This window comes from Euleptes europaea, chromosome 1 (genome assembly GCF_029931775.1).
Source record: "Euleptes europaea isolate rEulEur1 chromosome 1, rEulEur1.hap1, whole genome shotgun sequence".
In the NCBI taxonomy this organism is placed as follows: domain Eukaryota; kingdom Metazoa; phylum Chordata; class Lepidosauria; order Squamata; family Sphaerodactylidae; genus Euleptes; species Euleptes europaea.
Genome location: NC_079312.1, coordinates 32,162,719 through 32,189,725, shown reverse-complemented (window position 1 = coordinate 32,189,725; position 27,007 = coordinate 32,162,719). Strand labels below are relative to the sequence as shown.

The following is a 27,007-nucleotide window of genomic DNA, read 5'->3' as shown; positions in this document are numbered from 1 at the left end:
TTGAGCAGTATAATGGATTATTCTATCACGTAGGTGTGGTAGTGGCAGTGATGATCCATCCCAAATGTTTGTTTTTATTAGGACCCAATCCTGCAGGAGATCTTGAATTGGTGACCTTAAGGACATTTGGGTGAGAATAAGAGTGGTTCATTTAGCCTATACATCACCACCCAGCTAGGTAGAGAGTACAGGTTGACCAACGACACCTCTATATATCAGGAGGCCAGAGAGGATCAGGTGATACTTCCTGATCTCTATAAAAAAACTTTAGATGAGGCTTTGCTTGCTAGTCTTGAGCAATCAGGATAGCTTTTTTTCTCCCTGGCCTGTTCCCCATCCTCAAATTCAAAGGAGCCAGATATGACATGATTGCTCTCTTTAAGTATTTGAAGGGCTGCCACATAGGGGAGGGCAGGGAGCTGTTCCTGTTGGCAGCAGAGAATAGGACTCGCAATAACGGGTTTAAATTGTAGGTGCAGAGGTACCAGTTGGATAGGGGAATTTTTTTTACAGTAAGAGTTGTTCTACAGTGGAATCAGCTACCTAGGGAGGTGGTGAGCTCCCCCTCACTGGCAGAGGCTGGACAAACACTTGTCTAGGATGCTCTAGGCTGATCATGCATTGAGCAGGGGGTTGGACTAGATGGCTTGTATGGCCCCTTCCAACTCTATGATTCTATGGACATTTTGCTGGCAGAGGGAGTTGCTTGATAAAGCCTGCATTTTCACTGCACTCCTAGGCTGTAGTTACTGCATAAATGTAATTGAAATCTCTAGGACTTAAGCTCATGGGGCTGTGTAGAGCATTGCTGCCTAATCTACAAAGTTCTCCATGCCCTCTTCTCATTCGCGTTTAAATGAATACGGCCACATTCTCTTTACGAAGCAGGTTAACTCTGGCTTGTCAGCATTAAAGATCTGGATACAAAAGGACTAAGTCCCATCTGCTCCGAAATAGGTACTTCTCAAGAATGATCTTTTTTGAAATTACAACTCGGCAAGAACCATCAGTTTTCTGCATTCACAAATTATTGTCTAAATATCCATCTGCATGTTCTTTCAAGGAATGCGGTGCAGCAATAGAAGAGCCATCTCCTTGGGGAAATCAGCCTCTTCAGTGTACATATGCCATGCTACAGTTAATCAGACATACTATATTGAAGTTCTTGGCCCTGTTGCATGATTGAGTAGTTTGGGGGGCAGAAATTATTTGAAACACCAAAGTTATAGAGAAATTGAAATGTATGTAACTGTACAGTGTGAAGACACAGGGTAGAGGTCAGTTAAAGTGTGGTATTGAAATATATTTTTTTAGCAATCTGCCAATTTATATTAGCCTAATTATATTAGTATTAATTCACAGCATACGATTTGAAGCTGAACAGTAAATGAAAGTTGTGTGTGTCGACAGATAATGTGGGTATGGAGCTTAATGAAATAATTACTGAGAGGAATGAAGAAATACTATTTTCCATGATAAGTGCATCCCTCATAGAGGGATGTGAAGGTCACAGAGAGAGGGGTAGATTCAGAGGTTTTTAAAGCCTGTTATGGAAAGACACGAGGGTTTAAAATGTGCAATGAACTTTTTTCATCAATAAAATTTTTAATTTCTGAACTTTCCCTCTTCAGTAGAATGTATTCTGTCTGTTCTCCGTGATAATGTTAAGATCTATGTGGTATTTCTAAGCGCCAATAATGCAAACTGTTACATTCTCAGCATGCTCAGAGGTTTCTCCCCTTGCCAGTCATGGAAATCCCTCACACTACAGATGCACCAGAGTCTCAGAACGATCTTGTTATTTATTTATGAATCTAAATAAATGAATGCCCTTTTTGTTCACCCCAACGTGGATGATTACGACTGTTTAGTAATTCTATTAAATATTTACTGTGTGTGTGTGTTTTTTTTAAAAAAAGATTACCTTTAACAAGTAATTCAGGATTGCATACATTTCAATTTTCCATTGTTTTCAAGGAGGGGGGATCCTAAAGTTCTGCACCATCCCCATACAAAGCAGTGAGGAGGCTGCTTCAGACGGCAGGTTGGGCGTCATTCAAGGATGACAAATACTAAGAATGTATTGTTTGAGAGATTCTGTTTGCATTTTCTGCTTTAACTCCCAAAAATGATTGGAGCCAGTGCCGTTCTTGTGATTTTATAAATCCGGAAAGTCGATCTTTACTCATGCAGTAACGAAAGTGAAATGAGATCGTATATGAAATATTTACTCCTTAAACCTCGTTATATCTACCAACACAGTTAGTTCTGTATCGTCAGTATTAATATAAGTTACAGATTTTACTGACTCACCCCACCGTTGGGACATCTGGGCTGCTAACAAGTATGTGGATAAAGGCAATCCCGTAGATATCATATTCTTGGACTTCCAAAAGGCTTTTGAGAAGGCACCTTACCAAAGACTCCTGAGTAAGTTTAGCAATCATGGGATATGATCCTCTCAGGTGTTAGAAGTTGGTTAGATGGCAGAAATCGGATAGTAAGAATAAATGGACAGTTTTTGCAGTGGAGGGGAATGAGAGGTGGGGTCCCATGAGGATCGGTATTTGTTCATTGATTATTTGGAATTGGAACTGAGAAGTGTAGTAGCCAAGTTTGTGGATGATACCAAATTATTCAGGATGGTGAAAACCAAGATGGATTATGAAGAGTTACAGGAGGATCTCTCCAATTGAGTGAATGGGCAACCACACGGCAAATGAAGTTTAGCACGGGTTAGTGTAATACTGCATGATGCATACTGGAACAAAAAATCCTGCATTTAAATGTCTCTGATGAGGTCTGAACTGGCTGAGATTGGGACTGAAAGAGATCTTGGGGTTGTTATAGGAAGCTCAATTAAAATGTTGTTCCTTTGTGTGGCAGCAGTGAAAAAGGAATTGTTCCATTCTAGGATTTATTAGGAAGGGGGTTGGAAATAATACGGCCAATTTTGTAATGCCCTTACATAAAGCTATGGTGCTGCCTCATTTGAAACCCTGTGTGCAGTTTGGGTTGCTGTATCTCAAAAAGGACATAGCAGAACTGGAGAAAATACAAAGGAGGGCAACCAAGATGATTAGGGGGTTGGAACACTTTTCCTATGAGGAAATTCAGGAAAGTCCGAGAGTTTTCAGTCTAGAAAAAAGATGGCCACGTGGAAACATGATAGTTTATAAAATTTTGCATGGGGTAGACAAAGTGGATTGAGGGAGTTTTTTTTCCCTAACAATAATAACAAGTCAGGATACCCAATTAAATCATTGGGAAATAGTTTCAGAAGAGATGAAAGGAAATAGTTCTTTACACAATGAGTAATTAGTGGAAACTGTTGGTCAACTTGCTTCAGGGATCACCCTTTGGCATCCAGCCTCATGATATTTAGGTTACCTACCACTGATGCTTTCCTCTCAGGATGGGGTGCCCATTGCCTCTCATTCTCTGTGAGTGGGAGGTAGTCTCCCTGGGAACGCACACCACACATTAATCTGTTGGAGTTACGTGTGGTTAAAAATGCCCTGGTTTCCTTTGAGGCCTTGTTCGGGAAAAAGCTATCCAAACAGCTACTGACAATGCCACCTCTAAATTTTACATTAATAATGGGGGGAGGTACTAATTCTCTTTAAATTAGCTGACCAAGCCCCAAGCATGCAGCTGCCCCAGATGACCCCCCCCCCGGCACAGACAAGCAGGCAGGCATCTAACCAGTGGCGCGCTCGCCCACCTGGTGGCACAGGATGGTCTGTTGCACCAGCAGGGCGTAGCCGTCCAGCCGTACGCCAGAGTTGCTCCTGCTCTGCATGGTCAGGGCCGGATTCTTCAGCTGGCTCCTGCTATCTCCTCCTGCAGGGATGAAATGAGGACACACTGGCTAAAAACTCCCACACACACACACATTCTGGCCCTGCCCCCTTTATCCCCTCCATTGTCGCCACTTCCACCCCCAGCCCTCTTGTAGTACAGAGGGAATACATTTGTCCATGGCCCCGGTGGGAAAGAGTTAACACAGTTTCTTGGGCAGTCCTAGCAGCTCCATAGCTAACAACTCTTCTGCAAGCGGGGGAAAAGGTTCCTTTTCTTGGCAAAACAAACTCACATCCGCCTTGAATAGAGGCTATTCCTGTCCGAGGGAGGGGGCGGATCACCAGTCTTAGATCCTTCTGAGCTAGAGATCTGCCAGGACCCACAAAGGACCAGACCAAATGATTTTGTGGCCCTTAAACGGCTCCCAGTCCTGATGTTCTCCACCCCTGCTCTACATGCTATTCATATTGCAGGGCAAGCCAATGTCACTGTGAACACCCTCAGCAGATCCGATTCTACCAACCATGAGTGGACAAAAAGGTGAAACCCCCTGGACTTTTCTGATGCACCTCCTGCATCAAGAACAAAAGAAGAAAGCTGGAATTAGCTCTCTGCTTTGTGAAGAGTCTCGGTTTGGTTTCAATTTCCAAGGACAGGGGTGTCAAGACGAATCACTTGAATAATGCCTCAACCCCCAAATTTGAGAACAAAAGTACCTAAGACTGTGGGTCCTGCAATTGTGTCCAAGCATTATTATATGACAAGAATGTTCCTACAGTTTACCTAGCCATAGGACTTGGCCATACAATCTCCTATGAGCACCATGCCTTCTTGCCTTTTTAGTGAAAATCCCACTATATAACATTCACCTGTGACTACCAAAAGCATCCGTAGAAGCCACAGTCACCAAACCAAAGGGGCAAAGATGTTGTATACCTGCCTGGAACATCCTCAGCACTTCGTAATTTAGCTGGTAGGAAGCCTCCAGAGCTCCTGTTTTCTTCTCTCCATTCAGGACCCAATGACTCAACAAGCAAGGGGGCACCCAAAAATACATCAATGGGTGCCATGGCAGGGATCACTGGGCTAAACTACAGAGAGGTTGGGAAACTGATGGAAAGCAACCTTTTGTTGAAAGAGTGTTTTGTTGAAGGGGAGCATTATCCATTCACATTTCTTTTTTGTTAGGATCAAAGGAGATCAAAGACAACCTTGGAACCCAAAACGTCTCAATATATTTCCAAGCTGTAGTGTTTACTTTTCCCCCTGTGTATTCTATATTTACGACTAATCTGTTTGTAAAGTGCCATGTAGATGTACAGCAACAGAGGACTTTAAATAAATAATGCCACCACTTCCCCTTTGGTTCCCAGATGTTTGCTTTTCAGATTAAAAAATAAAGATAAGTGGTGCCATCCTTACTTGGGAGTCTGGAATACAAATTGCCTCAGGAAACAGATAAAGCTCTTTGCTGTGGTGCTTTTGTTCTCGTTACTTACCTATTAATTAATGAATAGTTCATGATTGTCAGGAGACACTGTCCTTCTCTGTTAGAATGCTTCACATTCAGGGGAAATCTTTCAGCACAAACACCCTGCAACAGAAAAGGGGTTTGTATCCCAGAACAAATGAACTTGTAAGCAAATCCTGGCTGTAACGTGTGCTCCTTGATACCAGGAACATTTGATGCCCATTAACTCTGCGCCTCCATTTGATCAGATATGAAGATGCTCAGAATCTTTGAAGATTTGATGTTAGGCTCACAAAATCGAAAGACACGCGAACCTGTACTTTAAACATTTTCATAGAGGCTGAAGAATTTACGGTGCTGGTGGGTGGGAGTTGGTCCTTAAGGTCACCTTTTATTGAATATTCTTCCTCTAATTCGTAGGATGATAGCTACCATGAATTTGTGCAAGAAGCGTCGCCTCTTCAGACAAGACACTTCATATCCAGGTCGTCAGAACCAGTAATTACTAAAGAAATTCCACTGAAAAGGACATCAGCAAGCCCTGAACACTGGGCAAATAAAGGGTACTCCAAGCACAGCAGCGAAGAAGACTTACCACCAAGAACAGAAAGTTTGGTGGTGATGTCCGAAAAGGCAGATGACGGTCAAAGAAGCTTTTTGCCTACTCCCTGCTTGTGTCCAACTAGAAGCATACCTAAGTCCTGCAAAGGAACATCTGATACATGTATTTCAAGCAGTCCGTTAAGAACTTCCATAAGTAGAAAGTCCCTCAAAGAGATCTCGAGTGACAATTCGAATCTGGAAGTGCAAAATCATGTAAGTGGTTTGCAGGGTGTGTGGAATATTAAGGTTATCAAGTTATCTTGTTTGAGTAAAGGAGGTTGTATGTGTCTGTATGGCCACCGGATGGGATAATGGCCAGTCCAAAGTGTTTCAGGGAAAGGCAAGGCTGGTCCATAGAAGATGGGATTGCCTTCCACTAATGTGACTCCACTAACATTGCTTAGGATCCAAGCCTTGGTCATGAAGGAGTTTTTCTCCCCTCCATATTAAAGGGATTAATAATTCAGTGAGGATATTTGCTGCCTTCTTCAGTACATAGCTTGGCTCACTTGCTTGAGCCAGTTGCTGCTGCTTGCTCTGCTGTGATCTTTCGGTAATGCAGTTTGTGGCTTGGGTTGTGAATTAGCATGCGGACAATATAGATGAGATGAGCTTCACCGGGGTTAGACCAGACGACCTTCTGATCCACTGCATGCTTAGGATGAATAGATGAACATTAGTACAGGTTCTTACTCATGCTTTTTTTCTTATGTGGCCTGTAGTGCTAAATACAGTTTGTATTTATTTATTTTTGGAATATTATAGAATGGGCAACATACTCAATAGCCCATTATCCTTGATGGAAAATATCTACCAGTTTACAAATGTGTTTTCTGTTTCATTCTCTATACAACAAGGGGAGGAGAGAGAGAAAGGACTGAAATGAAAAACAAGATGCTGGTAACCTACATACATGCCAGTCCTCTTGCTAGTTTGCTTGCAATGGACCACAGCTTGCCTTGAGCATGTACAGAGGGCATTGTGCTGGCATAGATAGTACATCGGTGTTCTTATGGTGTGTTTTTTTAATTAGTTGTACTTTTCTATTCCATGAATTTCCCATTTGATGCCAGAATGGGTCTCCTTGAAAACCATGTTATGAATTAGTAGCTTTGTTCTAAATGGTGATGGCTCAGATATCCAAGCTGAAAGAGGACAAGTTTGATCATAATCCTGCCGACAAACTTTTGAAGTCTGTACATTGCCAAACGCAGGTTCAAGTTGGAGCTCTGAAATGCCGGAGAAAGAAAATTGACAGGCTTTCAATAGCAGTCTGCAGGCGAAACCATAAGATCATTAGTCTCTGTGCTTCATAGGGTTGCTGCAGCCATCCAGAAAAATAATAAATGGGATGATTGAAGGCTAACAGTAAGGCGGTGTCATGTCCCAAGCCCCTGGGCTATTTTGGGGACTGTACTCATGTCCATCAAACTGACTCCTCTCCCTTATGTGCGTTTTTTTTCTCTCCCCGGACCCCTGGCGTGTTCTCATTACGGCAACAGTTAGTTATTTAAGCACAAATTAGTCCACTGCAAATAAAATGACACTGCTGAACCTTACTTATCAGTTAAGATTCCCCCCCCCTCTGAAGTTATATGTTAGAAAATGTATACAGTCATACAATAGATGCATGTCCTAGGGGTAGCCACGTTGAGCTGTCAGATTCTTATGACACTTTTTGGGCAGTTAAATGTTTTGTTGCGTGGACCGTACCGTTTGGTTACCTCCCGACTTTCTGATCCATTTCTTGTGGGTTGTATTTCTTAATGCAAGACAAGGCGTCAGGCATTGTTAGGGTTTTAGATGACTGGGTACCCCAAAGGAATATTCTGCTTTGTGATTTGTCCTTGCCAATACTGCCTTTAAAAGGTAAAGGTCCCTTATGCAAGCACCAGGTCATTCCTGACCCATGGGGTGACGTCACATCCTGACGTTTACTAGGCAGAATTTTGTTTACTGGGTGGTTTGCCAGGGCCTTCCCCAGTCATCTTTCCTTTGCCCCCAGCAAGCTGGGTACTCATTTGACCGACCTCGGAAGGATGGAAGGTTGAGTCAACCTTGAGCCGGCTACCTGAAACCAACTTCCGTCGGGATTGAACTCAGGTCGTGGTCAGAGCTTGGACTGCAGTACTGCAGCTTACCACTCTGTGCCACCATCTTTAGGTCTATAATAATCTCCTCCTCTCCTGTCCCATGTGACTTTAGAGCAACATGGAAGTCTCTAAGGCAGTGGTGTCGAACTCAATTGTTACCAGGGCCGGATATGTCATAAATGTCTCTTGGTCGGGATGGGCCATGCCTTGCCAGGCCAAATCAAGAGTGGGGTGGTGGTGGCTGCTTTGGCTGGCTCGCTGGCTGGATAAGAGCTCTCAAGGGGCCGGATCCAGCCCGCGGGCCTTATGTTTGACACCCCTGCTCTAAGGTATAGAGTTCTCAGGACTCCCTGTGTTAAAACCCCACATACTGAATTGCATTCCAGGATCAGAAGACAAGTTTCAGTGTCAACTTCTGTACGAATTTAAATAAAAAATACTCGAGGAGAAGGTACTTGAAAAAGTCTCTAGGTTATGTTGGTACTTGTAGGTGTTATGTAGGAAATTAAAGGGTGGTTGAAAGGTGGGTGTTACTTCTTGAAAAACTTTTATAGGTGGTGTGGAGCTCCTATTCTGGTTCAGTAATTCAGAGACAGTGGCTGTCAGTTAATTTCAGATTGATTAATCTAGTGGGACAAATGGAGTGGTCTGGGGTTTGGGCATCAGTCAGTGTGGCTGAGAGACTGGAAAATGTTTTCTGTGTTCTGGCAGGTTTTGGACATTCACCCTTCTTTTAAGAGCTGTATTTGTTAAGCTATGAGCAGGGTAGCAGTCCTAGGAAGTTGTGAGAAATAAGGTTGCACATCTTGAAAGCAAGCTGAAGCTGGAGGGTGATTCAAAACAGATAAAAGGAAGTATTTCTTGACACAGCCATAGTTAAATTGTGGAACTCTCTGCCCCAGGATGTGATGGCTGCCAACTTGGAAGTCTTTAAGGGGCAAGTGGACATGTTCATGGAGGAGAGGGTTATTCATGGCTACTAGTAAAAATGGATATTAGTCATGATGCATACCTATCCTCTCCAGGATCAGAGGAGCATGCTTATTGTATTGGGTGCTTTGGAACACAGGCAGGATGGTGCTGCTGCAGTCATCTTGTTTGTGGGCTTCCTAGAGACTCCTGGTTGGCCACTGTGTGAACAGACTGCTGGACTTGATGGACCTTGGCCTTTCTTATGATCTTAAGAGGCCTAAAAGCAAGCAAAACCTAAGGTTTACTGAAGTGTGGACCGCAATTTCACCAGTGTAGTTGAAAGTAGGGCTGTCGATTCGGTTCATCCCGAACCGAAAAACAGCCAAATTTCCCCCGATTCGGCGGTTTTTAGTTCAGGACGAATTGAACTCAAAAAAAGGCGGGAAACGGGGGAGCCAAATTCGCCGACTTCGGGGTGTTCGGCGAATAAATTCGGCATATTCGGGGTTCGCCCCCCCCCGCGCGCGCCTTCACGGGGCTTCCATGAAGGCGCGCGGGGGCCCCTTTAAACAGATCTGTTCCCCCCCCCCCCATGCGCCTTCATGGAAGCCCCATGAAGGCCCGCGGGGGGGGCGAATTTTCCCCCGAACTCCGGATCTCGCGCCGAAGTTCGCAGATTCGAAGCGGGGGAGTTCGGACTTCGGCACGGCCCAAATTTTGCCAAAGCCAAACTTTACCAATTTTTTTTCAACAGCCCTAGTTGAAAGGGAGGAATGGGTTTTTGATTCTCTGATTTCAGAGGACCTCAGTTTAGGAATGCAATGTTGCAAGGGTAAGAGGTATGTAAAAACTATGGGAAGAACTGGCATAGGTAATATCTGGCCCTTATCAGGCACGATCACTGGTACAGCCATGGTCTTTGCATCACATTCTGCGTAAGGAGATACCTCATAACTCAGGCATGCTGATCAGTCCACAGAAGTTGCTAGCCAATAGGTCACTTAGCTGATAGGTCAAAGGGAGAAAGAACCCCTTCCCCAATTCCCCTTTTTATCTCTGTACCCCAAAACCCATTAACAAAATTAAAAAACTTTTTTTGTTTTGTTTTCTTTTTAAAAAAGAGAGGGAGGAGAAAGAACCAGTCCAACTACAGTGTAACTCTAAGCAAAGTCAGTGGGCTTAGAAGGGTGTAACTCTGCTGTGGATGGCTCTGCTGATGTATTTATTCTATTGTACTTTAATGCTGTCTTTTCGGCCCAAGGGGAAAGCAAAACCCATTATAATTCCATATAAAATCACATTAACAATAAAAACGGCAGGATTGAATAGCAGCAAGAAATAAATCCAAATATAAAAGAAAACTAAATTGATAGAAACCTCCCTCGTTGCTCACCTGGAGACAACCAGGCGAGTTGCTGTCTGCAAGCCTGTTAGAAGCCCTCCTCCAAGTTCCTCCTTTCTGAGAACGAGAAAAAGTCTGCAGATACTACCTTTCGCAAAGGGTTTCATGTCAGAGGACTTTTGGAGGAGGAATTTTGAGTGAAGAAGGCTCTACTAATCCCTTCATGTACATGATTGGTAATATACTCAAGCAACTCTTAATGAAATTGATTTGCTAACTCTTTAGTAAACTTTAAGGGCCTGCACACTTGCAATGTTTTATTCATGTTTTAATAGAGTTCTCTATTATTAAGTTCAAATATTTTTAATTAAGAAAGAAGTGCATCCCTCTGGGTAATATTGCAAGCAAGAAGATAGCTGGTAATTAAACTTTTCCGCACGTATAACTAAATTCAAACAATTCCGAATAAATCATTTGAACCTAAGAGAATGCAAATGTCATTACGTGCATCTCTAAACTGGGGGGGGGGGGTGTCTTTTCTAACAGGTTTTGTCAATCCAGCAAATGTTAAAGAGCTTAATAAAAATGCTTCTTATCATAAGGAGAGGATATACAGAAAGACAAGATAAGCTTTTAATTGCCAATTGAAGTGTTGCATTTAGAAAAACCTTGGGAGCCATGCAGAATTAGTTTTTACATCAAAAATCCCTTTGAAAATAAACGTGATCTTCAATTTGAATTACATTTTTGGAAATCCCTATATGAAAATCACCAAAAGCATATGGTCATAAACCATCAACCACACTGCATTTTCAATTCAGGAAAGAATGATCAAGGAGCAGGTAGGTGGGCGATATTCTCAGTATTATTGCACTAGTTCTAGGAGCCAGTCCACCCTGTTCCTGAAGATGGATTGCCCCCAGAACCCAAGGGGAATCTAGATAAAACATGTATCTTCTTGTCATGTATGAGTGTATCAGAGTTGCAGTTGGTCTTTGACTACAGCCTGTTTGGGGTCCTAAGGGCAGGAGTTGGCACTGGACTGGAAATAGGGGAAGGCAATGAATACAGTTACACAGAAAGCGGGTAACAAAAGGTCACAGCTTTATTGATTACAGCAGATGGAGCATTGGTGAAGCATAGGGCACGGATCCAGGCATCGGGCAACCACCGTCGGCTGATGAAATTATCCCCAACTCGAGTGTTGGGGGGCAGACTGGAGTGGCGAACCATACACCTCTACCTGGTACCAGGGAATGGATACACACGACAGCCCCTGAGCTGGGTATCCGTGGTAGTACTCGACCCAAAGACCCCTTATAGGGGTCCCGAAAAGGGGGAAGGTAGGCACGCAGGCACATCTTCCCCATAAATTGATCTGGCCCAATGCCCCAAACTGCCAAACAGCAGGGCACCTTTGCCCAGCTCCCACCAATGCTCCTTCTGCTGCGACCAACGAAGACGAGAGTCACACATTCCATGAAGCAACAGGTCCTGACCCCAGCAGGACAAGTGAATGCTGTCTGGTCCATACAGCACATCTTGCCAGAAAGAAATGTGTGGGTGACCAATCATCACACCATCAATTCCACAAAACGTCCCACAGTCTTGCACACACCCTGAGCCAGCTTGCTGGGGAGGGCGGGCTACAAATTTTTAAATAAGATAAGATAAGCACCCTGTTCTTGGCAAAGTCGACCCTCGTGGGAGCATCAGTATTACGCCAAACTTGCTGCTCCAGGAGCTGAGACTAGAAAAGTTGGGTGCCTGGCAGCCTAGAGTGGAGCTCCCAAATGTCAGCCACCATGGACAGTGAGAGGTCAATCCCCTCATGGCCAGACAGGTTGTTCTCTCCGAGTTGAATCATGATGGCATCAGGAGGGCCATACCATGCGATGTTGTCCATCACTGTAGGTCCAATAGACTCCCAAAGCATGCTGTGGCAACCAGTCCATCTGATGTGCAGCTGGTGGTCCAGGCCCAAAGAAGTACCCCAACCGGAGGAGGCAGCATAGCGGCCAGCCCAGTGGATGCCTGTAACATAAGTTGGACATCTGGGTTCACAAAGTAGGTGAGGAACAACAAGTTTCTGCTGACCTGATTCCTCAGCAAATTTGTCTGAGAATGCTAGCCAGTTAAAAATCTATAAACAAACTATCATATTTTCTCTGGCTTCTGCATCATCACTTCTGAGACAATTGTCCTTGTTTGGAGGGCTTCAGTGCCCATAAAAAGTTGTACCTCAAAATTCCAGCCCTATATAGGAAAAAGCAGGGAGCAATCATATTTCCCAGAACCAAAGCTGAAAGATACCAATAGCAAGTCTACTCCCATGCTCCAAAAATCTGTCTGTACCCCTATCCACCTATGAAATCCAGTTCAACAAGCAGCAACCAAACGCACCTAGTTCCTTCAAATTAAGTGAAAGACTGTTTAGTTTGTGCACAACCCAAAAGACCTATTGTGCTTTCAGCACACTTTCAAATGGACAGTATGGATGTGAAACCCAGCACTGTAAATTTAGATTCTGGGTTACAATGACCAAAACGAAATTCTTCAAGCTAACTCTGGAGCAGCCACCTCATAAACACAAATGAAACTAACACGGAAGGCAGACACCACTAAAAGTGGTGTCAGTAGGTTCCTCAGTGGTGGGGGCTAATAAGTTTGGCCAGTAAAAATCTAGCTAGTCTCACAGGCTGAAAAAATTGACTGTCGGCCAGTCTAAAATTTTGGGGCGGGGGAGAGAAAAGCTTTGAAATTGATGTAATTATAAAGATGGTTGGAATGCAATAAATATGCAAAGCAATTTGATTGCTGTGTTGGACAAAACTGAACTTTGAATAGATCGAATTCATTGCTGTGTGTCAAGAAAAAGCAACAGTATGATTTCATTCAGATCTAGATCATAGAACAGGAATTCTGAAACCAATCTAATATAAAGGTATGGCCTATGCCATATTTTGGAAAGTGTCCAAAAGTTATTAGCACAGTGCTTCAAGCTATACAATGTTAGATGTGTCAGATGCTACTGACGCCACTTCTTTTTCTTATGAGCCAATGTTCCTTTCCGTTCTTGGCCACTTCAAATCACACTAGACTCAACCTTGGCCAACCTTCAGCAGGCGTATATTTCCCCCCTTTACTAAGTATTGTATTCACGCCATTGTTTAAACTTCAATATTATGATTGAAGTCTTGAGTGCCCGTTGCTATTTATGTTCAAAGAGGCTCACAGTAGGAGCTAACTTTTGGACTCTTACAGAACGTGAAAATTTAATTTCTATGTTCCATCTGTGCCTCTCTCCCCCCATCCCGCTCATTCTTTCTTCCTACTCCTTTTGCAGTATAAAAGAACACTAATTATCAGCTGTAAACATGTATGAATCAAAGGCTGCAATAGTCCAGCTCAAGTGTGGGGTGGTGAGCTTGGTTGAACTGAAGAAGGAATGGGGCAGTGTATGGAAAGAATGTACATAATTGCTAGTCAAGTTGTGTAAATGGACCTGGCTTATTTGTGCTGTCAAAGACATGTCAGTAAAAACTGAGGAATGGTTTATACACCCACCTCCAAAAAAATTACATCGCCAATCCCCTCGAAATTAAACACATGTTTTTCAAGGGGTACCCAAAGAGAGGCTTGGAAATTTTGCCTTTCTGACTGTGTAGTAGCTTTCTAGAATATTATGCGTACTACTGAAATCCAAGTCATAAATGAGAATTATAAAAAGAACCCTGGCATGTGCCACAGCCCACTGATTGAGTGGTTGTTGTTCAAGCAGCTGAGGGGGCAGAAAGTTTATTTTAAAAGCCTTTTTTCGAGATCGAGCTGCCAGGAAGTAACAACTGGTTATCAGCACTAATAAGCCATGATGTTCTGGGTGGAAAATGTAATTTGGCCTTCCATCATTCCACAGTTTGGCATTATTATTGCAATGGCTGTGTGGGGGCCAGAGCTTCTGGAAGGGAACGGATTTCTCACTCCCTCGTGAGACTTGTGTTCAACCGAGGGTATTCAAGACAAACCGCTAACTGTAGAATGCACCTCCATCGGGCTTTGTTTTGTACCAATGTAACTTCGTTCCAACATAGAAGGGCGGAGGCTTTCTCGTACAATGGAAAACTCTGTTCGAGCATGGGCTGCTTCATTCATTTCAGCCTCAGCTGCTCCGCCCGCAAACATCTTCGCAAAGCACTATCCGACAGCGAAGTGAAGAGGGCAGCCCTTGCTCGCATGAGCTCTCTGCGCATAAAAGCTTTTGGGAGTTCTGGATTAGGGTGAATAGAAACTGCTGTGCTCCCAGGATGCTTTTTTCATAGGTTTTATGTGCCTGCAGTTGTATGTAGGATTCTTATTCATTTATTTAGAGCAAATTCAGCTGGTCTTTCTCCAAACTGGAGCTCCAGCTGGGTTGTTCTGTTGCACCATTAGGTGTTAAGTTAGAGGAAATTCCATGCATTTTGCAGAAAACACCAGTAAAAGGACACTGTCAGTGTCTCTGTTCCACCTAGTCCGAAATGCTTACTAGAAAGCTTTTTTAGAAGGCATAACCATTCATACGTAGTTAAATTATAGAACTCCCTGCCCTAGGATGTGATGATGGCTGCCAATTTGGAAGGCTTTACGAGGGGAGTTGTCTTGTTTGTGGGCTTCCTAGAAGCACCTGGTTGGCCACTGTGTGAACAGACTGCTGGACTTGATGGGCCTTGGTCTAATCCAGCATAGCCTTCCTTATATTCTTATGTTCTTATACTGCTTTATTCAGTATATTGGAATAAATTGGCACCTGCAACAAAATGCTGTGGATTGATTCAGCTTGCCCAAGGATGGCTGCAAATGGGGGACCACGGCCACCTTTGTAACAATCCTCAGGGTTTAAAGAATGCCTGCTGGGATTGCCCCACCAAGCTCCACTCTCTAATCCCTGAGGGTGGACCTGTGGGAAGCAATGAGATAGAGATAATACCATCTCCTCTTGTAGCCCCCATTTCTTCCCCTTCTCTTCCCCACTGTCTCTCCCTGTGGGATGGGAGCTGATGAGATAGCCAGCTCTACATTCTGGCTAGTTGATGGGGGGGGGGCGGTCTTAGAGGTGAAAGAATGGAAACTTTCATCTCCAAGCCTCCTCCAGTCAGCTGCTTGATGGTGCTACATGGGGCGGCCTAACAACCCTCAAAATAGTGGCCAAGATCTCATGACCTAGCTTTGTAAGATTTCTGTTGCCATTCATTTTCCTCAGTTTGGGGTTTTTAACTCACCATTTTTTTGAAGTTTCAGAATTTTCTACAAAACTGGGGAACCCGCCACATTTGTAGAAACATCATTCTTATCTGTCCCTGTCCCTATTGTGCTGATTTTTTGATCCACACTCTGAGGCTGTGTTCAGAATGAAATAGGAAGATACGGAGCAGTAAGTGCCTTTTTCTCAGCATGGGAGCAAAGTAGGAAGGGTCAGCCTTTTCTTCAGTCTTCAGTGTATTTGTATGTATCTCCTGGGCTTTGATATATTGGCTTGGATCCAACAGCATTCCCATAGATGGAAAGATTTCAGCCCATTGAGCCTGTTTTTCTTCACTTTCCCCCTGTCACTTCAGCGCAGTGCTGCTTCTGAGGGATCCAAGCCGGTGACTACACTGCCCAGGAAGGGAATTTGCAACTTTTAAAGGGAGAAGTTTTAGAAATATCATTCACAAATACACCATGCATTTGCGCTGCTTGTTTTCCAAACAGCGCCAAACAGAAATGAAGTGACATGAAAACGTATTCAACAATAAGGATCAAAGTGCATGTGACATGCAGTCATGAAGAAGATAGCTCTAATGTACTTTATTTAAAAAGAAAGTGGCTTTGGTAGGCAGGGATTTGAAGTGGAGAAGCAAGAGGAGAGAGCACAGAGGATGTTTAACTGTTTTCCCATCTACCACTTCCCCACTCTAAATAACCCCACCTCCCAGCTGATTTATTTCGCACAGGTTTCGAATTCTGTGCAGTCCAGCATCAGCTGGAGAGTGATTTGGCAGGAGATGAAAATAGGGAATGGTTAAGCATCAGCCCCCCCCCCCAATACTTCTCCATTCCACATTCCAGTGTGATGTAGTGGTTAAGAGCGGTGGTTCGGAGCGGTGGACTCTGAATGGAGAGCTGGGTTTGATTCCCCACTCCTCCACATGAGCGGCGGAGGCTAATCTGGTGAACTGGGTTGGTTTCCCCACTCCTACACACGAAGCCAGTGGGGTGACCTTGGGCCAGTTACAGCTCTTAGAGCTCCCTCAGCCCCACCTACCTCACAAGGTGTCTGTCGTGGGGAAGGGAAGGTAATTGTAAGACGGTTTGAGTCTCCCTTAAGTGGTAGAGAAAGTCAGCATATAAAAACCAACTCTTCTTCTTCTCCAAAGCTGTTTTTTTTTATTTAAAAGGGGAGTGTTTGAGCGGTTTTATATATATTTGCATGAATTATGCAGCAAGCCCATGATAAAGTGAACGTTGACTCATGAAAGCTTACGTCCTGGAAATTTTTGTTCGTCTTCAAAGTGCTACTGAATTTTGTTCTACTACCTCAGACTTAACATAGCTACTCACCTGAATCCGGTCCCCGAGCTTCTTTATAGGATGTAAAGTAGGCATTAATTTTCTGACATTCTGTTCTCTCTCATCAATGCCTCCTAACAACGTTGAAGGTTAGTTTGTTTTGAGGTTGTGTTCTAGCATGTGTTTTATTTATGGACTTTATAATAAACTGGGGTGGGGGGAACAACTTCCTTTCCGAGATGTCAGTTTCTCTCTTTATGTGGCTTGATATTTTTTTTGTCTAAAAGATATTGAAAGCTTAAATAGATTTGGGAATAACTGTCAGAGAAGAAATATGAAACATATATCTGGGCAAGCTCTCCCGAATTCTCTCCTTATATAAACTTGTGCAGAAATGATTTTGGGTTCATATTTCATTTTGCATTAGACACCATTAGCAATTTCTTAAATTAGGGTTAAATTAGATCAGTACTATTGAAGAGGTTATAGCAATGCTGGGAATTACCTTCGTATGTGGCAGTTTAAACATTGAAAAAATGGGTACAAGTCAGTGGAACAATAAACACATTTCATCATGAATGTTCTGGATGACCTGATGATTATTCCCCCCACCCCCCAAAAAAAAGATATCCATATTTTTGAACACTGAATCCTAAATCTCTAAAGGGCAACCAAGAGAATGATTATTTGAAGACCTTTGAGAGGGAAAGCAGCATGGTATAGCCCCACCTCATCAGATCTTGGAAGCTAAGCAGGGGCAATACTCAGAAGGGAGACCTCCAGGGAAGACTCTGCAGAGGAAAGCAATGGCAAACCACCTCTGCTTAATCACTTGCCTTGAGAACTTCACCAGGGGTAGCTATACGCTACAACCTGACAGCGCTTTACACACTCAATCTTTCCTTTAACTAATACTTACAAAATCTGTGATATAAGCAACATGATTTATCAACTTTATATGCCGACCCAAGAAAAGGACATTGTTTGGGGAATGCTGGGTTGGATCCTGCTTAGATTTGCACAAATGCTGGGGGGGGGGCAATTTTCACCAATTCTCGCCGTCCATAGCTGCCCAAAATGCCTCTCCCCCAAATGCTACTCTTCAGGAATCAGATGTCTCCCACAGGAGGGAGTGCATCAGTAAAAATCACTCCCTCTTGCACCCACAGAAAACTAGTCAGGATCCAAGCTGTTATCTTCTTTTATATTGTATTAGATGGAAATTTTTTAAAAAACAAGGTTTCCCCCCTGTTTTGTATGTGAACATATAAAGCTGCCGTACTGAGTCAGACCAGTGGTCCACATAGCCCAGTATTCTTTACTGTCAATGCTATCCTAAGTCGTTAAACCCTTCCAAGGCCATTGAAAGCAGAAGCCTCTAGCCCTGTTTAGGATTGCTCTTAATGTTTGTATCGGACTTTCTAATGCCTCAGTCAGAGGTCTTTCCCAGTCTTGCTTCATGTACTGTACCGCTAGGCCCTGAGTCCTCTGCGTAGTATCATTCTCTTCCAAGAAGGGAACACAATTCTGAGAGTAAGTATGAAATTTCCTCTCCCTTCTTCTTTTGTACCTCTTTTGTACAGAATAATGGAAGTTTACTGAAGGGATTTTTTAAAAAATTACAGAACAAAGAGCAAATTAACTAAGTGGACGTTATATAAGCTGCAGGTCATTGCTGTATTTGGTGTTTATTCCACTTTCTAAGAAGGTAAAGAAGTAATTCCTATCCCTGGTTGAAGCGGGAGTGTGCATTCATTCCCCTCGCCTTGTAAGAAACATGGTGGCTTGTTTTCTATATTAGTCTTCTTAAGTAGTGCTTTGGGGATCTGTTGCATTCATATACTCTCCATACCATTCTATCTTGTACCATTCCCATGTTTTCATATCGGTATTATTCTTAGGAATACAACTGGAGGAACTACCAGCCGGATAGCACGAGCGCTTCTGAACTGCAGATGTTGGCTAGTATGAAGAGGCAGCAGAATGAAGAGCTGGAAAATAGTGGGCCTTCTCACGGGCTGAGCGCCTCTCAAATTGACAACTGTAACATCAGCATCAGCACAAGCAGTGACGACACGACAACTTGGAACTCTTGTCTCCCGGCGGTAAGCCTGAATGTGACTTGCATATTGGTGAAATAGTTTCCCAGTGGAATCCCCAGATGTCCTGAGCCTCATTTAACGTTTTGTATAGGCTGCCATATTTTTAGCTCAATGTTTATAGAAGAAGTAGTAGTTGGTTTTTAGGGAGGGGAAAGAAAGGTGATTGTAAGCCGGTTTGATTCTTCCTTACGTGTTAGAGAAAGTCGGCATATAAAAACCAACTCTTCGTCTAACCTATGATAATTAAGGAAATGAAGATTTAATCACAGATTCAGGATGCATGCCAGTTAATTGTGTACCCTGCTATCTTTGGTCTTGCAGGTGACCTTTTGGCAAATTATTTTGTCAGCTCCTTGGAAATAATAGTGATCTATATCACAGGGTTTTTGAAAAGATAGTGAACCTCCCCGCCCCCCTAAATCTAAATTCACAAGGTAAACTCTTGGAGCAGACATTTGTCTTTCAGTTATTTTACTCTGTAAACTACCATGTGAATGGATATATTAATGATCACTGATCAATAATTTAAAAACATAATGATCAGTGAACTAGACATTCTTTTGGTGTTAGAGACAGAGTGGACTGTACCCAAATAAATATTAGTAATAATGGCAGTGGGAGGTGTAGAAAAGTTTTTAGACTCTACTGGGTCCAACAAGTCAAACTACAGTTTTGGGAAACTGGGAAGCAAAATAACATGAACTTCACTTCAGCCAGTATTTTCATGGTTGACTCGGGCCCATTTTGTGTTTTATTTAATAAAATATAAGATGTTCTAGCAACCCTAACAAGTGCCGGTTTTATTATCTGTGAAGTAGTGTTTCATATAATTAGGGTTGCCAGTCTTCAGGAGATCTGCTATTACAGCTGATCTCCAGCTGACAGAGATCAGTTCCCCTGGAGAAAACGGCCGCTTTAGAAGGTGGAATCTATGGCATTGAAGCCCCTCCCCAATCCCTGCCCTCCTCAGGCTCCGCCCCCCAAAACCTCCAGGTATTTCCCAACCCAGAGCTAGCAACCCTACATATAATGATGTTTCCGACTGTTCAACCCTTCCCCTGTGCCCCCTTCTCTTGACTTCTCTCAGACCTAACTGGTGGTAGGGCAGGAGTGTCAGTAAGGTCTTTCTCTTCCCACCCCTGGGCTCCCTGCCCTTAGGCCACTGCTGTTACACTACTGTAGGCACCCTGTGGGAGAGAAGGAGAGAGGAAACCTTGCTGGCCCTGTCCTGCTGCCATGTATATTTTTTGGGAGGAAGGCAAAGGATAACAAGGAAGGGAGTTCACAGTGGTGGGGGATCTGGGAGGGATTGGGGAATTATTACAGTTTAACTCTCACTATTAGCAGCCTTCCATTGCGAGCACTGGAGAATACTTGAGGTTCTTTTCAGTGCTTTACAAGCAAGGATCACAACAACTGAATATAAATTGAACTGAGCCAAGGGGAGTTCACCCATCACTATTCATGAGTATTTAGTAGTCCCTTCTCTCTAGGCCTGTATGGAAATCATTTTAATTAGGAGATGGTTTCCCCCCACCCTTCCAAATTCTTAACATGACATCAAATTTATTAACATTCAGCCAAACGAATCAGCCATGTAAAAGCCAAGTAATCATTCAGTGGGTTGGCTGCCTTTATGCCCTGTGATTGAGATGCTGGGTTTTTCAAGTTGTTTCATTTTAAGTTTAGAAAGAAGGAAAGAAAGTTAAGTTTTATGCAATGTCAGGTTGACACCACCAGCAATTGAAATTCTTTGCTTGTTCGCAAGGCCGCTGCAGAAAGCAAAGCTGAACGGCAAGCTTCCTTAAGCTGTCCTTCCCAGCATGCTTCACCTTTTTGTTCAGTGGAAATAATGAAAAAGGTTCCTCCAGGAGCTTGACTCCAACGTTGGTGTCTTTTCCTAAGAAGCCAGTATAAATGCCAGTGGAGGACCAGTCTTTACAGAAGACTGACTCACAAGTTCCCCCGACTAAATTCACAGAGCTGGTGAAAAGCGCTTACACTGGAATCTCAACTTCAGATTCATTACAGTATCTGATTAGCTTACTTTATGTGGCCAAAGAAGAAGAAGAGTTGGTTTTTATATGCCAACTTTCTCTACCACTTAAGGAAGAATCAAACCGGTTTACAATCACCTTACCTTCCCCTCCCCACAACAGACACCCTTTGAGGTAGGTGGATCTGAGAGAGTGTGACTAGCCCAGGCTCACCCAGCTGGTTTCGTGTATAGGAGTGGGGAAACTAATCCAGTTCACCAGATTAGCCTCCACCGCTCATGTAAAGGAGTGAGGAATCAAACCCGGTTCTCCAGATCAGACTCCACCACTCCAAACCAAAAAAAGGCTAAATATGAAATAGAAAGCAATTAAAAGAGACTCTGGCCGAGAGGCTAGATGGCCATCTGTCAGCAGTGCTGATTCTGTAAACTATTAGCAACATCCTGTACCAGCTGCAGTTCCTGAATCAGATTCCGGGGCAGCCTATTACAGAGCACACTAAAGTTATCTAATCCAGGTGTTACACAGGTTTGCATGCATGTGGTTCAGTTAACTTTCTCCAGGAATAGCCATGGATGTTGAATCAGCCAAAGGCAATCCTAGCAGCCTTCTTCACGTGTTTATCCAAACACCAAAGAGGTGTCCAGAAGCACCTCCCGACTGTGCCCCTGATTATTCTGGGAAGGGGGTATAAACTCATTCAGAACGAGTCCCATGTAAGCTTTGTTCTCAACCAATGTCATTTTCATATAGTCTGGATTTTCAATTTATTCTCCGGACACTGGTTTAGTACCGCCCTCACCCTGGCATGGAAGCTTGCTGGGTCACCTTGGGCCAGTCACACACTCTCAGACTAACCTGCCTTACAGGGTGTTGTGAGGATAAAATGGAGGGTTATGATGTAAGCTGTTCTGGGTTCCCATCAGGGAGAAAGGTTGGGCATAAATGAATTAAATACATAATAAATAACAACCAGCATATTGATAGCAGTATGCTGCAGATCTCCAAGCAGGTCATGTAGGTGTTAAACATCACGGGAGACAGGATAGAGTTGCCCAGGAATACAATTTTGGAACTCCCCTCCATGAAAGATTGAAGCCATGGTAACGCTGTACCTCCTAAGCCCATTTTGGCCAGCGAGCCCAGAAAGATACACCGTAGATACTGTCGAAGGCCACAGACCAATTTAGGAGGACCAACCTCCTAAGACATTCCCTTGTCAGTCAACTGGCATGGATAATTTATCAGGGCGATCCAGCGCATCTAGATCTTTGACCAAGTCCTAATCTAGACTGAAAATGGTGACGATAATCATACCTGTGAATACTTGCAGTTTTGGCCTTTTCCTTGAAAATAGCAGATTGTATTCAGTTCATTTGTTATTTATAGCTGAAACACCTAGGGACAGTTCTTTTAACAGCTGTCTAGAATCATAGAATCATAGAGTTGGAAGGGACCACCAGGGCCATCAAGTCCAACCCCCTGCACAATGCAGGAAATTCACAACTACCTCCCCCCCTCCACACCCTAGTGACCAGAAGATGGCCAAGATGGCCTCCCTCTCATCATCTGCCTAAGGTCATAGAATCAGCATTGCTGACAGATGGCCATCTAACCTCTTCTTAAAAACCTCCAGGGAAGGAGAGCTTACCACCTCCCGAGGAAGCCTGTTCCACTGAGGAACCACTCTAACTATTAGAAAATCCTTCCTAATGTCTAGACGGAAACTCTTTTGGTTTAATTTCAACCCGTTGGTTCTGGACCGACCTTCTTGAGCAACAGAAAACAACTCGGCACCCTCCTCTATATGACAGCCCTTCAAGTACTTGAACATGGTTATCATATCCCCTCTCAGTCTTCTCCTCTTCAGGCTAAACATACCCAGTAGGGCTGTTGAATTAAAAAAAATTCGGTATAGTTCGGATTCGGCTGAATTCGGCCCGTTTAGATTCGGGATATGCCGAAGTCCAAATTCCCCCGCTTCGGGTCCGTGCAATTCGGCGGGAATTCAAAGTTCGGGGGGAAAAATCGGCCGAATAAAGCCATTAAAAACACAACCATGCCTTTCCGTGGCTCTGGGGGGGCATTTTGGGGGGTAGAGGTCCCAAACTTTCAGCGGAGCTTCAAAGGACGCTTCTTGAAAGACCCCCCAAGTTTTGTAAAGATTGGGTCAGGGGGGGCTGAGATATGGGCCCCGAAAGGGGTCTCCCCCACCCTTAATGTGCACCTCTGAGCAGAGCTTGCCGCCCAATCACAAAGCTCCCAGCCCCGACAAACAGCTGAGAAGTTTGCAAAGCATTGCAACACGACTGAAAAGCAACACAACCTTGTAAGCAACACCTTTGCAACTGTGCAAAGCAACACCTGACACCTGGGAGTTTGCAAACCATGGAAAGAGACAGAGGCAGCTAGCTATGCATAATGAGCAGGAGGGGTGGAATTTCCCCTTTTGCATGGGACTCCAAATACATTCTTTAAGTCACCATTTGAAAACAAGTTTTGAGCAAGCATCCAAATAGACCTAACCGCTCTTATGAATGAGGGAAAACCTGAAGACACACAACTGAAACCCCCCCTCAAACCAGGGAGAGAGAGACTCGAGGGGGAACACACACCCCAGGCAGAACCGGCAAAAGCCCCCCCACCTACAGAAACTGCTCCCTCCACACACACACACAGACTCTGCTTCCCCCCCACACACACACACAGGAGAAAAATTATAGATTAAAGCCCCCAAAGGGGTCTTACTGAGGCTGTCTTCTGTTCCATTAGGAGGGGCTGGGGAGGACTCGGTAATCCAAGACGATTCCATTTAGGCACGGGACATTTTGCTCTGGAGATGCATACTGATCCATTCATCCCAATAGGGAAAAGGGGAAAGGGGAAAGCCCATATCTCGGGGGGCCCTGACCCAATGTTTACAAAACTTGGGTGGTCTCTTAAGAAGGTTTGTCTGAAGCTCCGCTCAAAGTTTGGGATCTGCACCCCAAAAAATGCGGCCCCTGCAGCCACGGAAAGAGAAAAGGGGGGAGCCGATATTTCTGCCCCCACTGAACCCATCTTTACAAAACTTGGGTGGTATCTTAAGAAGGATTGTCTGAAGCTATGCTGAAAGTTTGGGGGCTGTATCCCCAAAAAAGTGCCCCCTGCAGCCACGGAAATGGAAAAGGGGGGGAGGGAAAAGGGGTAGAGCCCATATCTCGAGACCCCCTGACCCAATGTTTACAAAACTTGGGGGTATCTTAAGAAGGCTCATCTGAAGCTCCACTGAAAGTTTGGGGTCTGTACCCCCAAAAATGCACCCCCTGCAGTCATGGAAAGAAAAAAGGGGGGAGCCCATATCTCAGGACCCCCTGACCCAATGTTTACAAAACTTGGTTGGTCTCTTAAGAAGGCTTGTCTGAATCTCTGCTGAAAGTTTGGGGTCTGTACCCCCAAAAATATGCCCCCTGCAGCCACAGAAAGGAGCAAATGTGCACAAGCACCCTCCCCACACACACACACACACACGAGGATTTCCCTCTCTCTCTCTCTCCCCGGCCAGGCCGCACATCAGCTGATTCCTCCAGTACTCAATCCTGACTGATTGGCCAGAAGAAGACCCAGCTTGGCCACCGATTGGCTGGGGGAGGAGAATGCTGCTTACTGACGGTTATGCTGCTTACTGACGCCCCGAATTGGCTGGATTTATTCATGAACTCCCGAACTCGCTGAATTCGGCTCCCGGTTGCCCGCCATTTTTGAGTTCGGTTCGTCCCGAACTAAAAACCACCGAATCAGGGGAAATTCGGCTGTTTTTCAGTTCGGGCCGAACCGAATCAACAGCCCTAATACCCAGCTCCTTCAACCTTTCCTCATACGACTTGGTCTCCAGACCCCTCACCATCTTTGTTGCCCTTCTCTGGACACGTTCCAGCTTGTCTACATCTTTCTTAAATTGTAGTGCCCAAAACTGAACACAGTACTCTAGTTGAGGTCTAACCAGAGCAGAGTAAAGCGATACCATCACTTCGTGTGATCTGGACACTATACTTCTGTTGATGCAGCCCAAGACTGCATTTGCCTTTTTAGTTACAGCATCACACTGCTGACTCATGCTCAGTGTTTGGTCTACTAAGACCCCAAGATCCTTTTCACACACACTACTGCTCAAACAAGTCCCCCCATCCTATAATGATGCATTTGATTTTTCCTACCTAAATGCTGAACTTTACATTTGTCTTTGTTGAAGTGCATTTTATTAGTTCTAGCCCATTTCTCCAGCCTGTCAAGATGCTCCTGCATCTTGGCTCTGTCTTCTACCGTATTTGCTACCCTTCCCAATTTAGTATAATCTGCATATTTAATAAGCATCCCCTCTATTCCTTCATCCAAATCATTTATAAAGATGTTGAACAACACAGGGCCCAGCACAGATCCCTGAGGAACTCCACTAGTCACTTCTCTCCAAGTGGATGAGGAACCATTAACTAGCACTCTTTGGGTACGATCTGTCAACCAGTTGCAGATCCACCTAACAATAATAGGATCTAACCCACATTTTCCCAATTTGTCAACTAGAATACTATGTGGAACCTTATCAAAAGCCTTACTGAAATCTAGATAAACTATGTCTACAGCATTCCCCTGATCCAGCAAGGTAGTAACTTTCTCAAAAAAAGGAGATAAGATTAGTCTGACATGACTTATTCTTGAGAAACCCATGCTGGCTCTTAGTGATCAGATCCATCCTTTCTAAATGCTCAAGGACGGACTGTTTGATTATTTGTTCGAACACTTTTCCTGGTATCGAAGTCAAGCTGATGGGACGGTAGTTACCTGGATCCTCTGTTTTCCACTTCTTGAAGATGGGGACAACATTTGCCCACCTCCAATCTTCTGGCACCTCATCGGTTTGTCAAGACTTTTCAAAAATAATGGACAGAGGTTTCGAAACTACATCTGCAAGTTCTCTGAGTACCCTTGGGTGCAATTCATCTGGCCCAGAGGATTTTGTTTCATTTAAAGAAACCAGGTGTTTGTGCACTACCCCAATGCCAATTCTAGGCTGCAAATCCCTTCCCTCATCACATGTTCCCTCATCACATGTTCTGTGATGCAAATCCCATCCCTCATCACATGTTCTGTCTAGGTCCAGCCTTCTCTTTTAAGGCCATAGACACTGAGACTTCCCTCAATGAGCTGTTTATAATCAAATCCGTCCATTGAGTCAACCCCCTTCTTCCAGCTTTTATAAGCCACAAGGTATGCAGAAGGGAAGTGGTAGGGCTCATATCTCCAAGTATCTTATCCACACCCTCAGTTTCCTCTGGCAGTCTCCATATTAACTATAATCACAGTGAATGCTCCCGAGGTGTCTCTTTGCCATGTTCATGTGGATATCTTTCAATTAATGCGAAGGGAGCATTTTACCCTGTGACCCAAATAGGTCACAGGATTCCATGCCACTTCAGAGAACTGGTGGCTAAACAGGGATAAGTATATGGGAGAATAATTGTGTCTACTGCACGTGGCCTGATTTCAGAGGCCAACTCCTCAACACAACTGCCAGACGCATCAGCAGGAAACCCCCCAGGAAACCATTTGGCTCCAGCATCTGCAAGAGTTCTGAGCATCTATTAGCCTAAACTTGTCCATGACAGCTGAGTAATACTAACTTCCTCTGCTCACTGATCAGATGAGTGCAAAGTAGGGTTGCCAGCTCCAGGTTGGGAAATACCTGGAAATTTTGGGGGTGGAGTCTGAGGAGGGCGTGGTTTGGAGAGGGGAGGGACTTCATTGCCACAGAGTCCATTTGCCAAAGTGGCCATTTTCTCCAGGGGAACTGATCTCTGTTGCCTGGAGATCAGTTGTAATAGTGGGACATCTCCAGCTACCACCTGGAGGCTGGCAACCCTAGTGCCAAACCAAATGGTCTTGCGTGCTGCTTGAGCACACGTGCTGAGGGTCTCCTGCCCCTTGTCTACCCTGACTATCAGTAGCTCTCCAAAGCCTCAGGGGAGAAGTCTTCCACATCACCTACCAACTGATCCTTTTAGCTGGAGATGCTGGGGCTTGGGCCCCTGTGCGTGCAAAGCAGACATGCTCTGCCCCTGAGCCATGGACCCATCCCAACAGGTTTAAGGCTGTCGGTCCTTGCTGTTCTATCCACAAGC

The 27,007-nt window shown here is 44.3% G+C and overlaps 1 protein-coding gene across 1 annotated transcript in view; it reads left to right on the top strand.

Annotated features, from left to right (window-relative positions):
- The window catches only part of CFAP20DC (CFAP20 domain containing), a 212,081-nt gene that overhangs the window by 120,027 nt on the left and 65,047 nt on the right, over nt 1-27,007 (top strand). The window contains exons 11-12 of the mRNA XM_056864469.1: nt 5,696-6,091; nt 18,655-18,858. Coding sequence (XP_056720447.1) covers nt 5,696-6,091; nt 18,655-18,858 — 600 coding nt within the window. The remainder of the gene's footprint in view (nt 1-5,695; nt 6,092-18,654; nt 18,859-27,007) is intronic.